The sequence below is a fragment of the Nanorana parkeri genome, unplaced genomic scaffold, assembly GCF_000935625.1.
Source record: "Nanorana parkeri isolate BGI_ZX_2015 unplaced genomic scaffold, ASM93562v1 scaffold226, whole genome shotgun sequence".
Lineage (NCBI taxonomy): Eukaryota > Metazoa > Chordata > Amphibia > Anura > Dicroglossidae > Nanorana > Nanorana parkeri.
The window spans coordinates 266,556-284,460 of record NW_017306494.1 but is presented as its reverse complement, the minus strand read 5'-3'; the positions used below and the strand labels follow the sequence as shown (position 1 = coordinate 284,460).

The window sequence follows — 17,905 nt, the reverse complement described above, 5'->3', positions numbered from 1 at the left end:
CGCAGCTAATGAAATCTCGTAAACTGGAGGAAGGTTGCCGGTGTTTGTGTATCACTTGGGGGCAAATAAGTCTGGCTGTCAGATTCCTAGGACGGCTGTGTGCAGAGGTGTCTGGTAAAGGTTTTCAGTCTGGATGGTTATTACAGCTGTGGATCTGGGAGATCTGAGCTGGTTCATTGTGTTCTGCTGATTCCACACTTCTTTCCATCCACATCTAAAACGGAAGTTCCATTGTCTTCATCTTCTTCGAGGAGAACAAACTGCGGTAGTGGTATGCCATAGACGTATTTACCTATGCCTAGGTTTTCTTTCTAGGCACGGGTCTTTGTTAGATAAAGTACACTTCTGCAATGCTGTAGACCTACAACTGGATGTAAAGGCTTTCTCAGTTACTGGTGCTGTGGGGTTCATTTACTGAAGGTGAATAGGCTGTGCACTTTGTAGGGGAATTTTCCCTTAGCGTAGTAAATGAGGTTTGTTGATCTTCATCATCCAATCATGTGCAAGCAACAATGCTGTTTTTTTTTTCTTGGACACAATTGGGTATTGTTTTACAAAATGAATTTAACCACGGAGCAGGGCCGTCCTATAAAGAGGCAGGTCGCCTCAGACGGCATCTCATTGAGGGGGTGTGTGGCAGGTGTGTGGGGGGGTAGCAGAGGGGTGACCACAGTGTTCCAGGTTGCCAAGAACTCCTCGGTTGCCAGGGAGATGCCATCCCGCTGAGCTCCTGGCAACCAGTGACATCAGGTGTGTGGGCTGGGGGGTGTAGCAGAGGGGTGACCGCCGTGTCCTAGGTTGCTAAGAGCTCTTCGGTTGCCTAGGAGGTGCCATCCCACTGAGCTCCTGGCAACCACTGGCATCGGGTGTGGGGGGATAGCAGCAGAGGGGTGACTACAGTGTCCCAAGTTGCTAAGAGCTCTTCGGTTGCCAGGGAGGTGTCATCCCGCTGAGCTACTGGCAACCAGAAACATTAGCAGGGATCCCAACCTGAAATAAGTCATTTTAGGGAGGTGCCCTTCTCATTTCAGGGAGGTTCCCTCTGGACCCCCCTCCCCTGCGGAGCTAATGCTTCCCTTGCTATCTGCTGGGGTTTTTTTTAGTATCCTGACACCTGCTGCCGTCAGAATAATGGATAAAAAACAGCAAAGGAATGAATAGCCAGGTTGCTATTGGGTATTTCAGTTTGCAATAGCCAATAGCAAGCTGGCTATTGCACCCGCTCACTGCTGCTGTCAGTCAGCAGAGGAGGACCTGATGGAGAACTTCAGGTCCACCTCTGCTGATTGACAGCAGCAGTGGGCGGGTGCAATAGCAAGTCTGCTATTGGCTGTTGCAAATTGAAATAGCAATCTAGCTATTCATTCTTATGCTGTTTTTTTTTCTCTGACTGACGACGGCTGGCAGCCCCCGATGTCAAGAAAAAAAGAATAAAATAACCAGCCGAGAAAGGTTTACTCTGCTGGATAAAGCAGAGTAAACCTTTCCTCGGGTGAAAATGTTTCTCTCCCGGGTGTCTGGGAGCCGCTATCTATCGGTCTATCTATCACTATCTATCGCTAGTGGGAGACTCCTGAAACATCTGGGAGAGTTGAGATGTCTGCATCAGTGAGTTGGTCAGGACCAGACAGAGAGCCACTGACATCACCACTGTAACATAGCTGCCCATCCCACTGCATCTGCCCCCCACCATCATCAGCAAAGCTGAGCCCCCCGCTCCCAGAAGCACTATCAGCAGCTCCTCCTATCAGATTCTGCAAGTGTATGTATAGCTCAAACCTTTTGTTATTTTTGGATATTGTAGGGAAGTGTTATAACCCTTGTCAATTCATTTTTGTCTCCGTTGGTGAGATTTTCCCTTTATTTCCTGTTTTCCTGTCTCAGAGATGCAGCAGGAAGCAGGAAGAAATCTCTGCAATGTTAGGGGAGTTCTGCTCTTAGATGAGTGTCACTGGATCTGTTGTCCCCAGTGGAAGATTTACTCTCACTGCTTGTTCTGGTGACAACTGTACAATTTTGGATTTCCCGTCATTTTCTGTTTAGTTGGCAACAAGAGAACTAAAGAGGGAAATATAATTTAAAGGGGCAGAGACATCAGTGAAAACCTGACACAGGTTCTACCCAATCCCTACTCTATCCAAAATTAAAACATAACAGTTTTGGTGACACATCCCCTTTAAATGGAGTTCCAGTTTTAATGGCAGTGCCTTGTTTGCTCTCTTTCAGGCATGGCTCTTGTGAATACATGTATCGTGCTCCCACTCCTATTCCTGGCTACAGAGGCGGTGGAGAAACGACAGTCAGGTGGAAAAACTGAGACAGAAATCCAAGCTAATTTATTAAGTAAGTAGACCTTGTAAATGAGACGTGTGCACACCTATATCACACCGGCACACATCCAAACCTAGACATACTCGAATGAATCATGTAACAAGCTTTACATTGTAGACCTGTGCCTGAAAAAACACAACCAGAACACTTCTTATTTATAAAGGATGACCGAACAAAATGTGACACAAGATAAAACATAGAGCCGTGATATGTAGATACTGTATAGGTGTCAATGATACATTGGAATATTTGCTGACTTTCTATATGTAAATGTGGTGTCCGCAGTAAAGATCCTCAATTGGCCGCCAGTCCAACCCACAACCCAGTTTGAAGAACTTGTACCCACAGCATGAACTGGCCTGTAGAGTTTGTACCTACAGCAATACCTGAAATCTGCCTTTACCCGACATTATTCCAAAGAGAGCTGCCATATACTAGAGGCATGTACAATACTTTACAAGCAATTGGCACAAGTTTTTGAGGAACTGTCCGGACTGCCGAATTACAGTAATTGATTGCCTGGTTATAGAGAGAGTATTTCCAGGGATTGCCTAAGTACACAGAGGCTCCTGAGACTGCTCAGTTGCAGAGAGAGAGAGAGAAGAGAGAGAGAGAGAGAGACTCTTCTGTTACAGATATAGACTGGCCAGTTACACTGCTGCTGAAACTGCCCAGGACAGAAAGTCTGATCAGCCACAGAGAAAGAGAATGCCTAATTACAGAGAGAGAGACTGACCAGCAACTGCCCAGTTACAGAGAGAGAGAGAGAGACAGAGAGAAACTGCCTAGATAGAGAGAGAAACTGCCCAGTTACAGAGAGAGAAAGAGAGAGAAAATGCCAGTTACATAGAGAGACTTACCAGCAACAGCCCAGTTACGGCTGGAGAGAAACATTGCCTAGTTATGGAGAGAAACTGCCCAGTAACAGAGAGAGAGAGAGGGTGCCTAGTTACAGAGAGAGAGAGGGTGCCTAGTTACAGAGAGAGATAGTGTCTAGTTACAGAGAGAGAGAGGGTGCCTAGTTACAGAGAGAAACTACCCAGCAACTGCCCAGTTACATAAAGAGACTGCCTAGTTACAGAGAGGATGCCCAGCATCTTCCCAATTACAGAAAGAGACACTGCCCAGTTACAGAGAGACTAGGTTGCAATGGAGGAAAGCCTAAATGTGAAGTCCACAAGCGGTTTTTCCTAGAAGCTGAAGATGTCCCTCTTTATAAGAGCTATGACGAAATGACAGAAAAGATATAACACATATCTTGACTATGAAATTGTAGCTCTAACATCGAATCATATTAGTCATCTAAGTAGTATTAAACTCTCAAACTGTTTTCAATAAGCAATCCAGATCAAAAAAATATTCATTGCCCAGCAAATTCTTTTTTTTCAATTTTTTTTGCCCAAACACTTACTGTCATCATGTTTCCGAACAGTTGACTCCAATTCTCTCAGCTCAGCTTCCCTGAACATCCGTTCCAGTACAAGAACACAAGGGACAGAGCAGTCTCGGGCAACTGTCCATCTACTAGCTTGGAGAAAGAGTAAAGAACAGCGAGAAGGGGGAGCAGAGGAGTGTCTTGCCTTCCTTTGTCTGTGTGTTTTGTTTGTGGAGACACACACAGCTTACTAGGACACACAAAGGTGGCTCCATAGGACCCTGAAAGGCAAAGGAGCCACACTAATACAGGATATCAAGGCCAGTGCTCAGGAGACCAGATCCTTTTTTCAAACTTTGAAACATCAAGGATCAGCATTAGGGGTGCACTGATACCGAGTATTTGGGGGAGTGCTCGTACTCGCCCAAATGCTCCCGATGCCTGTCGCGATACTGGAACTACGGTATCAGGAAGCCTGATTGGCCGGGAAGCTGGCTTCATGGTCCCTCATCACCAGGGTCGGGAAGCTGGTCAATCAGGAGGCCGGGTGCCGTGTAATGACTCGCCGCCCGGCTTCCTGATTGGTCAGGAAGCTGGCCAATCAGAAAGCCAGGCGGCGAGTCATTACCCGCCCCCCGGCTTCCTGATTGGCCAGAAATCCGGCTCCATGCTTCCTTCTCAGCTGGTGACGATGGAGCTATTTTCGGGCGGTTGTAACGCGGTTTGGGTCGTCCCATAGCCATCTCCATGCAATGAAAACCGTGCGGTTTTCAAAGCACAGTCGAGCAAACGAAAACATGCAACAACCACGTGAAAACAGCTTACCAACTCAATCGCCTAGGTGTGAGCCTAGCCTTATAACACATACATGATTGATTAGAACTCACACAGAGCGCCTGTAGTAAATAGAAAGCCTTCTCAGGGTTTGTGATATAAGCACATTGGTGAATATTTGACAAAGACGGTTCTAAATATTTTACTGCTGCAATCGGGAAACGGAGACAAACAGAAGAAGTCAATGTTTCTTTTCCCACAGAGCCTGATCTGTACAGAATATTCACTTCCCATAAAGCCCTCTAATTCCCTATAATCTCCGCAGTACAAACTTAGATCATTCCCGTCTTTCTTTTTACATGATACAAGCCGAAATCTTGGGAATTCAGATCTTTAACTGCACAAAAAAAATGTTGCAGAGATTATGGCGATGTCATTAGTTATAATGTGATACAGATGGTTTCCGCCTGAAATGGCGGTATATAAATTGCATTTGGATCCATGAAGTCACTGAGTTTCAGCTGTGCGTTAGGAGATGTGATTGGGCTTCCAAGATGGCTGCTTGGGCTGGGTTGTCATACGTGATCGTCCGTCTGTGCCCGCAGGCAGATAGGACGGCATCTTCTGATTGTGTTTCTAGTGTGATAGCAAAGAAGAAACTCAACCCAAGGAACAAAGTATTGGGGGTACCACTGTCTGCTTCTCTGAAGGCCTGGCATAGAAGCCATGGACAGTAGTGTGGTACGTGTCAGATGATTCCCCATAGATGGAGACAGTAGTAATTGCTGTAGAGCAGGGGTTAGGCAAGGCCCAAGCATCCAGCTGTGCTGGAACTGCAAATCCCATCATGCATCTGCCTCTAGAAGTCATACCCGTGGCTGTCAGAGTCGTGTAATTCCTGATGGGTTTTGTAGTTGCACCATAGCCGGAGCACCAGAGTTTACCTACCCCTGTAGAGCCATGGTAGTTAAATATGTCTGCGAAGGTTCTCATTCATCCAGGTCATGGTATATCTGTAAAAAATAAGTCAAGGCAACTGGACTTGCTGTATTTTTCTTGAAGACGTTTCACTGGACATCCGACCAGCTTTCTCAATTCAGAATAACTTGTACAAAAAATTACACATATAATGCTGTTTTAACACCTCTCTGGGCAGGTTAATAATTATTATTATACAGGATTTATATAGTGCCAACAGTTTGCGCAGCGCTTTACAATATAAGGAATACATTACAATCACAATATAAATCAAGACAAGATGGTAAGGAGGGCCCTGCCCGTGAGGGCTTACAATCTAAAAGGGAGGGAGAAGTGATACATGAGGAGGTAGCTGTGTGGGGATTTATTGTTTGAGAAAGTGATAGTTCAGTGGTTAGGTTGAGGTGGGGTAGGCTTCCCTGAAGAGATTAGTCTTAAAGGAGAACTATGGGGTTAAGGCTTTCCCCATAGTTCTCCTTAGGGCAACGGGAGGACACAAACTAGCGTCCTCCCGCGAGTTGTAGCTCGCGGTATATTGAGACGCCGCAGTATACCGTGAGCTGCTGCTAGCGGTATACTGAGACGCCGCAGCTGAAGCGCATCCCGACAATTGTGCCGGGATTTGCCCAGCTGCATGACTGACAGCTGGCTCTGCCTATCTAGAGGCAGAGCCAGCTGTACCCGCCCCCTCCCCCGTCCGTTCCGCCAGTCAGCGCTGGCGGGTCGGAGCGGGGAGGGGGGAATCCAGCCCCTCCCCTGTCACGGCAGAGAGCCGTGACAGGATCGAGAGGTGAGCGAACGCCGGTATGTGTTCGCTCACCTCCCGATTTACTGAGACGACCTGTGACAGTCTCATTGTCACAGGTCGGCTAGAACTATGAGGTGAGTGAAAAGCACTCCCCTCATAGTTCTCCTTTAAGGGATCACCTAAAGGCAGTCAGAGTGGGAGAATAACACCTCCTAGACTCCAATTATGCAAATGCAATCAACACCTGGTTGTGACTAATAGATTATGTGGATTGGCGCAACATTCACCATATTTATTCCCAGATAATTTTTTGTACAAGTCATTCTGAATTGAGAAAGCTGCTTGGATGACCAGTGAAACGTCTTCAAGAAAAATACAGCAAGTCCAGTGGCCTTGACTTATTTTTTACAGATAATGGTAGTTAAACCTCAGCGCTCCAGCTGTGATGAAACTACCCATCAGGCATTGCAGGACTCTGACAGCCACAGGTATGACCTCCAGAGGCCAACATTTGGCTACCCCTGGTGTCTGGTGCACAGCAATAAAGTAGAAATATCTCAGTTCCTTCACAGCCGCCAATGATCGAGTAAAGCAGCAAGAGTAATTCAGGTTTGTTACAGAGGGAGGAAAGTGTGGGGGGAAGAACTGATACTCTAAAACAGCAGTCAAGAGAAATAAACAGATATTATGCTAATGGACTTGGATGACATTAAACCAACATACACAAAGACTTGCCAAAAAGAGGAGAAAAACTATGCGGCCCTGGAAAAAAATATCACTCAGTGCCAAGTAAGCTAATAAAAGTGGAGATGTTCCCATAAATAGATAAGAAACATTTTATTAGACATTAGCAGCACAGCGAATGTGACATTCACTGCGTGTGTCATTTAAAACACATTCAATGGTAAGATACATCTGCAATGAAGATTTGGTGAATGTCACTTTCACTGCTCTACAAAGATACCCCTTTATAGAGTTTTCCTGCGTTTGCCACACATCACCCATTGAATTCAGGCACACTGTGAGCTGCCGTATTAGAAAGGGCAAGAAGTCAGATAGAGAGGGCCTCATTTTCTGGCGGGAGGATGTCCAGCATCATGCATCACTTTCATTCTTTGGATTCGGCTCTTTCAACCATAGAGGTTCAGCATCACATGTTGGTGGTTCCTAGGGTGGTCTATGTGAAAATGCAGCCTGCCCAGGATTGTCCACTGCTCCCAAGAGCCAACCCACTCCTTGCATCTCGTTTGATAGAGCTTGAGAGGTGTAATATGCCAGGGGGTTATGATGTTTTCAGGAAACTATGTGCAGCACCCTTTAAGTCCCTCCCACCAGCTATAAACAGCCTGCATTGCACAGAAATGAACAGAGACCCAGTGATGACAGGGAAAGTCTGATGGGAAAGGAGCGGGGACAAAATATTAGCAGCTACAATTTCAGCTTTAAACATCTTCTGCTGTGATAAATCTCCTGGAGCTTGTGCATACTTGTCCATGAAGGCAATAAAAGCTTTATTAAAAGCCGTTAAATAAATATTATTTACTTATTCATTGTAGCCATTTAAAGTTTTATTTTGAGTTTTGCATGTATTATAAGAGTGTTTCATTGCCTATTGTATATTCTTTTTTAGAGGAAGCCTGTCACAACAAGCCATTGGATCTTGTCTTCATCATCGACAGTTCCCGAAGTGTACGCCCGTATGACTTTGAAAAGGTGAAAGAATTTCTAATCACTATGCTCACGTTCCTGGACATTGGCCCAGATAAAACAAGGGTGGGTCTGATACAATATGGCAGTACAGTAAAAAATGAGTTTTCCCTGAAGACTTACAAAAAGAAATCTGATATTGAACGGGCAGTGAAGAGGATGATGCACCTTGCCACCGGAACCATGACAGGATTGGCAATTCAGTATGCCATGAACATTGCCTTCTCTGAGAGTGATGGGGCTCGCCCAGCAAATCAGTATGTGCCGAGGATTATCATGATAGTAACTGATGGCAGACCGCAGGATCCCGTAGCTGAAATTTCAGCAAAGGCAAGGAACTCTGGGATCTTAATATTTGCCCTTGGGGTGGGTCGGGTAGATATGGACACTTTGATATCCATTGGAAGTGAGCCACACGAGGAACATGTCTTCTTAGTAGCCAATTTCAGTCAGATTGAGACGTTGACATCTGTGTTCCAGAATAAGCTTTGTGGTAAGTGTGTGTTTTTTATTTTACATGTTTATTTTATTTATTTTCAGATATTTAAAAAAAAAACCTTTCTGTCTTAGCTATTTTAGTCAGCATATTTTGGTTACGTAAATCCTAGTCTTCTTTTGCTGTACTCTTTATGACTAAAACACATTGTTTTAACCAGATTGCAACCCTTCGTCATCCTGAGTGGCTTCAAAAGGTGGTAACCCTAGGGCCAGTGAATGGCAGCCATCATTTCTGCACCCTAGTCCAACCCAGCCATTGTACACTTGGACACGCAAGCATGATCTGTCTGGGCCTGGGGAGCCCTTGGGTGCTAGAGGACCTTTTCCTAGCATTTGATATACTAGGTAACAGGGACATGTGGTCTGGGGAGCTTCAAGTCTCATGCTAACAGCTTTTTCTCCATTCAGAACGGCTTCTAACAGGTCATGGACGGAGCGCCACCTGTTAATTACAGACGGCGCTTCATCCGGCTTTTGACAGCTATGTTAGGTTACACAACAGCGGGCTTCCCTACTGCTGTGTGAAACCTAACACAGTAAGGTCAGACCTACAACAAGCTTCTGATTTGGAGTCAGAAGCTTGAGCTCTCTGGATGGTTTGGACCAATGGCAAAGCACTATTGGTCTAAGCCGTCCACTCAAAAAATCTAGATGCCTCATCAGTGATGAGCAAGTGAGGGACAGGGAGGCTCCTCCCTTCTCCCACACCTCACAGGCAGAGCGGTTTCCCCACCTACCTCACAGGCTGTGAGTCACAGGGCCAGGGACCACTCTTTTGGGGGATGCCCCACCTGCCACTGACCTCACCGCACATCTCAACTAGGTGCTAGGTAGGAAAAGTGTGACAGAATTCGCTCCTATGGAGTTGATCTCTTGGTCTTTACACAGGGAAAGGAAGTGAAGGGAAATCAGTCCAGTCAATACAATACAGGAATAAATGTTTTCAGTAGAGTGAAATAGAGTTAAAACCTCTGCCAGGTTTCTTTTGGTGTCCGTGTCCCAATTAAGATGATTTCCCGCACTCCCTGTCCATGTGACACGGTAAGGGGCCAATATATAAATGTGTTGGCCAGCGTAAAGTCGGGTGAATGCCGTACAATGCCACGAGATAGCACTGAGAAATTTTCTATGCTCCTCGGCTCCATCTAGTAGCGGTAATGCCACAAGAGCCGCATTCACCCACACTTACGCTGGCCGGAAGATTTATACATCAGCCCCTAAGTGTCAGGGTCACCGCAACAGGAAAATAGAGAAAAGTTCACCAACTAGGATACAAACACCAACAAACTCCAGAGAAAAGTTATAACGTTTTCCACTCTGACCAAAACTCCAGAATTATTTCGACTGCAACCTTTTGTTTAGTCAAGTTCCTGCTCCAAAACATCTGCTCAACCATTTACAGGTTTAATGGTAGTTGATTGTTTGGGGGCTGAAAGTCTCTTGGCTCGGAAACAATGCAGTTGATGTTTGATGATATTAATTCTCCTTTTAAAATGGTTTCTTTGAGATTGTTTTGGGTTCCTAACATGAGCTAACCCTTTACTGAGTGTGTGAGGTCTATCAGAATCCTGTGGTCGAGGGCAGACCACAGGCCCAATAATGTAACAAGAGGCCCAGCCCTGGAAAGACATTCAGATCAGCAGCACCAAAAACCACAAGAATCCCTTTTGTGTTGCTGCAAAGACGGCTGTTAAATCAGTAAATAGGAATTGGGCCCTAGGGACTTGTGGTGGAGTTACATATTGATTTACTGTTAACTTCCCCCCCAGTGGCATTGCTCCAAACACTGACAAGGAGACATGTACTTCAACTAGAATAAACATCTAGGGCAGTAAAGCAACTACTGTAACATAAAATAATAAACAGGCCATAACATATAGACATTACTTGGAGTTTGTGACAATTGATTTGTGTGTACTCTAGACATGTCAAATTAATTACTATGATATTAACTATGGGACTCTTTGTTTATTGACATTTTCAGCGGCAGTTTATGTGCGGAGTCCTTTGTAGTGCACAGATGGATAGTTGATCTTATATAGGAAATATACTGCTTGATCAAAACTCCCTAAAGAGCACTTAACATTGTTGGTTATGTGTTTAGATGAAGGACTCAGATCTTGAGGAACGCTGAATTAAGTTTGACTTGCTTAGGAGAATATTACATCAGAATACAGCATTATACAGCATACAGAGAGAACTTCCTGTGTATCATAGATAAACATGCAAAAGCAACGAGACTAACATTGCACTACAGCGCCATCTACAGCTCAAACAACATAATTACACAATTAATACAATCATATACAGTACATGCTGTTGCATTTCCAACACCCCTTCTCAACAGCATATGCCTTGCTATATGACGTTTAGCTTCTCCCGAAGGAAATTGTTTAGATCCTTTGGCACTGGCTTGGTGAGCACATCCGCAGTAATTTCTTCTGATGAGCAATATTGCATGCCGAAAATTGCTTGCCCTTGAGTGTCCCTAAGCAGGTGATACTTCACATCAATTGTTCATTAAAACCTGGCGAATCCATATTGCTTCTTGACATGCGTGTGCCCGCTGCTATATATTCAGCTTCAGTTGAGGAAAGTGCAACAATTGTTTGCTTTCGGCTCGACCAACTTATGGTTCATTCCCTGTATTGGAAGATGTAACCAATCAGCATCGGCATATCCAACTAGTTTGATAGTTTGATCACGGTGTAATACAGTTCAAGAATCCTTGACCATTACCTTCTGCAGAAATACTTTTCTCATTTGCTAGCAAAACTTTGTCCTTTGCACTTAAATCAACTTCTGTGGAAAAAGGTCTCATCACTAGTCATGTGGCTTGTTGTGCCTGAGTCAATACACCATCCACGTGGTATACTGTTCTGAGTCACTTTAAAGGTAGCGCTCCATGATGTGCCTGCAGTTGCTTTTGTAGCTGCCTCAGCTCTTTTCTCTAATTTTCTCTGTTCGGCTTTCCAAATTGAACAGTCCTTTTTCAGGTGACCAGTCTTTGTACAGGGAAAACACGCTCTGCTTTCTTTGTTTTGCTTTGCTCTCTCATGCAACTAAAGAGCTTTCTCGTTTTCTTCATTGTGCATATTTTTTTTCCTTCGGTCATATTCATCGATTTGGAGTATTCCAGTGTTAGTTCCTGCTCAAGTCTGGTTTCTAGAGCATTAATAAGAGCACTGTATGACTCTGGAAGGCTGCATAGCAGTAATGCCACCACGTGGTTATCTTTCATTTCCTCTCCAATTGCACAGTGTTCTCTGATTTTCAGCATGGCATTCCCATGTACACGCATTTCCTGGCCTCTTTCTAGCCTCATCACCTAACTTGTGTAGTAGATATAGTTTACTGCTTAGGTTTGAACGCTCATGCAGTCTTTGTAATGCATTCCACATACCTTTAGCTGTATTTTCTTTTCTTATGTGGATGAGCTAGTCGTCTTCCACTAGCAGACTTATAATTGCTTTTGCTTGCCTGTTCTTCTTGTCCCATTCCTCCGTGGCTCAATTGGTGGGTCTGTAAGTACTCAGTACTTGCCACAAGTCATCTTTGCTTAGCAGCATTTCAAGCTTGAACTTTCATAGCTGGTAGTTGCTATTGTTAAGCTTTGCAATTACAAACTTGCCATCTGAACTGCTTGACGTCTTTCAATAGCTTGGATGCAGCTCTTGTTGACTTGCAGTGTTCGGTTTAGTGTGTGGGCCCATAACCTGTTGGTTTTATGTTTAAATGAAGCAATGAGATCTTGAGGAATGCTGAATTAAGTTTTACTTGCTTAGGAGAATATTACATCAGAATACAGCATTGTACAGCATACAGGGAAAACTTCCTGTGTATCATCGATAAACATGCAAAAGCATAGAGACTAACATTGCACTACAGCGCCATCTATAGCTCAAAGGACATAATTACACAAGGATTACAATGATATATACGCTGTTGCATTTCCAACAAACATAACATACAAAGGGCCTTTCGAAAGTGTAAGAATTGCCATGTTGGGGTCAACAGAGTTGCACTGTTGACACCAATGAGAGTCAAGCTTTCAAAATCCAGCTACCAGTTAATACATTAAAGTGACTCTGTACCAACGTAATCAGTGTAATGGTGATCTTGTGTAGGCAGAACCAGAATGTGTCTGGGTTTTACCAGCAACCCCAATGCACCATTGGATATTCATGAAATAACCAGTACTGGCAGGTATTGGGCAGACAGGGTACCTGAGCAGCCAATCACCAAGCCCCCAGTGCTGTCACCTGTGGGGGGCATGCTTAACCCTGTGCAAGTCTGAACTTTTTGAATTTCATGATGGCTTCAGTGGTGGTCAGAGTTCTACACTAATATTTAACATATAATTCTGGTGTACTGTCTTTTGCTTTGTATACGCTATCATTTTTGGCAGTATTTGAAAACATAACTACAAATAGCATCTTTTAATGATAAGCTTTTGAAAAGCTGACATATTAAAGTAAATGTTTAGTGTTGTGTCAAAAATTGTGATAATTATATTTTTATCAGCTAAGTATTAAATATTGCATATAACATGGTTTTTCCATATGCACCCAGCAGGTGGAGCTCTTGGTTACTTTTAACGTATTTTCCAGGATATCCCTATCTTCTTTGTTGTAAAATGCCTGTTCACAGTATATCTAAAGCCTGCATTAGTTTTGGATAGTGTGATCAGGGATTAGAACCACCGTCAGATTTTTATTGCTGTCAATGTCTCCGTGAGGGAAATTTACTCTCTATATTAGTTATGGTGACCACTGTCACCATGACTGAAAAGTGAGGGAAAAGTCAAAATTTTGAGTTGTTATCAGAACAGGAATAGAGCGGAAATCTCCCTGTCGGGATACCCATTTTCCAGGGACAATTATCTAAGAGGACTTTTTCATGACTTTAGAGTAATTTCCTCTCACTCTTGTGTTTACCAGACAGGAACTGTCCAATTACACACAGATGACATAACAAAACAGACAGGGGCTATAACCATTCCCTACCAAGTAGTCAAGTAGTCTCCATACTGTTACAATGATATTAATTATATATAATTATATTAACTATTAAAATAGAATAAGCTATATAGACTATAATTAATGATATAGTGAGCATACTGTATATACAATATCAAAAAGCATGTTTGTATGCATATAAGAAGCACATCTTATGTTGTATTGTCCCTCTTACTTACAAAGGTGCAATTAGGTCATAACTTCTCTGTCACCCAAAGGCTTCAAAAAAAGCAAAAAGGGGAGCCAAAGGGGTCACCACATTTAAATCTCCCAAAAAGTGATGTTCTAGCCCAAAACATATCCCTTCCAGCCAAAGCAGAAAATCTTCACATAAGGACTAACCCAGCCAAAACCTCCTGGTCCATAGACGGCTGCACAGATTGTGAGAAGTAGACTCTGGGCCGCCTTTAAAGCCTGCCAAGGTGGAGGGGATATGATTTGGCCAGGGCCATTTTTATGGCGGGGCAATTACCTGTGGTGACCCTTTTTTCGGTTTTTGCTTTCCCTTCAGCCTAATCCACAACTCCGAGCAGTCTGAGTTGGGCTTTGAGACATTTCTTTGGGGGACAGGGAAGTTTAATTGCATGTTTTGTAGGTTATAGAAGACAATACAACATAAGATGTGCTTCCTATATGCATACAATTATGCATTTTGATATTGCATATATGCTCACTTTGGAATTGTTTATTGTAATTGTTTGATCATATTGATTGATTAAAGGAAAACTGACTGTAACTGCATGAAGACAGAAGACATGAAGGCATGAATGAAGAATCAGACGCTGTCTGCAAAATGCACCAAAGTCTATCCTGCACACAACTTTAACCATTTATTGCAGTTTCCTTCACATCAGAATCCACCCCTTATATCAGAGTTTCCCTACACACCAGAGTCCTCAGTTCTCCCTTCACATCAAAGTGCTACCTAATAATGTGCCCCACAGTGTGGCTGTAACAGCATGGCAGAGGATGGGAGGTGGAGCAGGTCTGGCCAAAAGTGGACTTCTGTCCTCTTCTGAATGCAGGAAGAGGTCTTAGATGCAGGCCACCCTGGATTGGCATCATACGTTTCCACAGGTCTGGTGTCTGGCTTGCCTGCCCCATGGAAATGCTTGACAAAGACAAAAAGCATCCCGGGTGCCACTGAACCCTGGCTGAGAAAACTGCTGTGTATGATACATAGGATCATATGTGCTAGCATTTAAAGTCCCAGACACACAATTAGCATTCTAAAATTCTCTGTGCAGCCAATGTTTTCTTTCTTAGCCTAAAACATCAGGCAATGTACAATAGGCTGCACAGTGAATTCAGTATGGGAAGAAAGAGTAATGAACCAAAGAGGGGAGGTGAGAAATCTGAAGGTCATGGATGGTGCACTGCCAGAACCCAACACAATTTTCTTCTCAACTTGGCTGACAAATGGATACAACATTCTTAATTGATGATTTTTTCCTATTATTATCAATGTTGGGTTATGTGTAGATTTTCCAAAAAACTGGAACATTTCTGTGTGAAATAACAAGCGTTTCCTACTTTTTGTTGTGCTCATTATAGTTCTGCTGTTAACTCCTGGATGGCTTAGTCCTTACAAGTGATGTATTTCTTGTGAATATTGGATCTTTTATGAACTCAGTCTTCTCTCATTTCCTCGCAGCTCCTCATCTGTGTTCTATTACTGAACATGGCTGCGATCACTTCTGTATCAATACTCCAGGCTCATTCCTGTGTAGATGCAAGCAAGGATACATCTTGAATCCTGATGAGAAGACCTGCAGAAGTAAGTCAGCTATTTCTCAATGTCAGTGTTGTGTGATAGCAAATCTGCAACCCTGTAATAAGTAAATTGGGGCAGAGGGGAAGACACTATTGAAACTGCCCCATCTTCTATAGGAAGAGGATGAATGAGAGTATATTTATGGAAGCCACACCTACTCTTGAAAGAAAGTCTTTTTTCCCCATGCCGGACAAAGCAACAGGCCTGTTTTAACGAAACTGTGCTTTCACTTAAATTGTACTTGTCTATCCCATCTAGACCTCTTGGTCCAAATGAACCTCCTCTTTCCTGTCTCAGATGCAGCTGGGGCATTGTTGACATCCTATGTCCCACAGTCCATTCCCATAGACATCTATGAGACTGCCTCCTATTAGGGTTGCCACCTGTCCGGGATTCACCCAGGCAGTACGGGTTTGGAATCTTGTGCCCGGATTTCAAGTCAGCTGAAAACCGGACACAAGATACAGGCAGACAGGGGCAACAACAGGGTCCTTCTGTTCCTGCACTGTAAGGAGGAAGCTGCGACTCTGTATGGTTTCCCCGGGTTGTGTTTACCTTTTCTGGGGACACATGAACTGCTGCACCTACATCCAGACAGGAGACATGCAGTCCAGGAGACAGCTGGTACTGATCAGCAGCAGAGTTTCCCCATCTACCAGGCACAAGCTCAGCTCATCACTGCCTCAATAGAGGAGTTCAGTACTGGAAGGTAAATGTGCTGGGACCAGCATCCCAGATGATGGATGAGGAGACTGGTACTGACATGAGATGGGTATCAGCAGGAGACAGATAAGGTGATCTATTCCTGGGAAAGTTATACATGGAACACACTGCTTGAAGTTACAGGTACCAGAAATGATCCATATATATTGTGCCATAGTAAGGAAGAATGTAGATGTAACCGACCCATTCTAGTGTTTTCCAAAGCTGGGCTGTAAATACGTTCTACAACCATTTTGGGAACCTGTTCCTTTTGGTGACCACTATGGACTTGTATATTGTTTCCATATTGTTTCCATTCAACCACTTGCTGTCTAGAGCAATTTCCTACTATTTGCACACACATAATAAAATATAAATTTTTGGCTAGAAAAGAGCTTCAGACCCCCAAACAATGATATATTTTCTGAAAGCAGAGGCCCTGTAGAATAAAAAAATGCTAGTTGCAATTTTTAATGTCGCACGGTATTTGCACAAATGTTTATCAAACCAGTAATTTTAGAATAAAATACATTAAAATGAAATTTAGTGCACAACCAAAATATAATACCCATTTTGTCGTCAAATATAAAAGATGGGGTCATGTTGGGTAACTAGATACCAAACATGTCAAGGCTTAAAATTGCATGCGCCAGTCAAACTGCAAAAAACTACAATACCACACATTTTCCATATGCAATGCTTTAAAATCTTTTACTGTTCATCAGTTTAGTGCTATCAGTGATTGATGGCCCTAGAATTATTGCTCTCACTTCGATGTTTGCGGTGATATGTAATGTGTGGCACAAATTTTGTTTTTGTACTTAGGCGCACCTGACACGTGTTTACATTTGTATGTGAGGACTTTAAAAAATGTTTTTTGCATTTTAAATTTTTTTTACATGTTACTTTAATGTTTAAATTTTTTTTACACTTAACTGTATTGCTATCACATAGGGAGTAATAGCAAATAAGATGTGACAGGTCCTCTTCATGGAGACATCAGGGGTCTTTCAGACCCCTAAAATCACATAGGGACCCCAAAGAAGCTGATGAAGCAGCACTAGAGTGTTCGGGTTTCGCTTGAAGAAAAGGTGGCAACCCTACCTCCCATAGATGTCACAAAGGAAATTCCAGGTACTTCCAGATATGACAAAGCATAGGATTCATTCCATGTGACAGCACTAGTGCTTGTTGATTGGCTCAATTTTGTCATATGGTGGTGAGCAGAGCCCTCACCCCTGTGTAATCTCCAACTGGAGCAACATGGAGCTTATATAGGGCTTTGTTTCCTTGCTTCTGGCAGCTGAAGGAAGCAGAGGAAAGGTGAATATGTGCTGGTTGGCGGAGGAGGGAAGAACTAAAGTTAACCTCTTGCTTTCCCTTGCATGACAACAGGTTCGCTTTAAAGAAAACAGCAATATCAACTCAAGATATGTGCTTATTGAAAGTACATCATTAAAAATGGTTGACCTCTGCAATGTGCCCTGGGCAATGCAAGAAGGAAGAGATAAGAGTTAGTGGAATGGTTCTGATATCTGAGTGCATTTATTAATTGTCTGTCTTGTGTAGCTCAGGACCTGTGTGCTTCAGAGACCCACGGCTGTCAGCAGATCTGTGTGAACACACCAGGGTCCTACATCTGCCAGTGCTACGAGGCCTATGAGCTGACCAAAGATAAAAAGTCCTGTAAAAGTAAGTAGACTACTGTCTTCTGTTTATTCACACTAAAGCACAGGGGAACTCTTTGACATGACAACATAGATAGATTGTCATAGTAGATATTGTAGCACTACCCCCAAAGGAGCTGCAGAATGCCCGGTTCATCTCTAGTCTGTCTAGGGTATGATCTTCAGCTGCCCACCCATTAGCATTAACCCCCCTTCTTCTAATGCCCACAAAAGCTGATGTCCACTCCAGCAGTATAATGCTGAATAACTTTCATTGAACACCTTCACTGGGGAGAGAGGCTATAGGGATCCTAAGCTTCCAGAGTATAACAG

The 17,905-nt window shown here is 43.5% G+C and overlaps 1 protein-coding gene across 2 annotated transcripts in view; it reads left to right on the top strand.

The window, feature by feature from the left end:
* MATN2 (matrilin 2) overlaps positions 1-17,905 on the top strand; it is an 84,789-nt gene that overhangs the window by 14,958 nt on the left and 51,926 nt on the right. The window contains exons 2-5 of one of the 2 annotated variants that reach the window (XM_018556166.1): positions 2,227-2,343; positions 7,837-8,406; positions 15,084-15,206; positions 17,475-17,597. In XM_018556166.1, coding sequence (XP_018411668.1) covers positions 2,229-2,343; positions 7,837-8,406; positions 15,084-15,206; positions 17,475-17,597 — 931 coding nt within the window. In that variant the 5' untranslated portion in view covers positions 2,227-2,228. Of the gene's footprint in view, positions 1-2,223; positions 2,344-7,836; positions 8,407-15,083; positions 15,207-17,474; positions 17,598-17,905 lie in introns of both variants that reach the window. The other variant, XM_018556167.1, reaches the window with a different exon arrangement.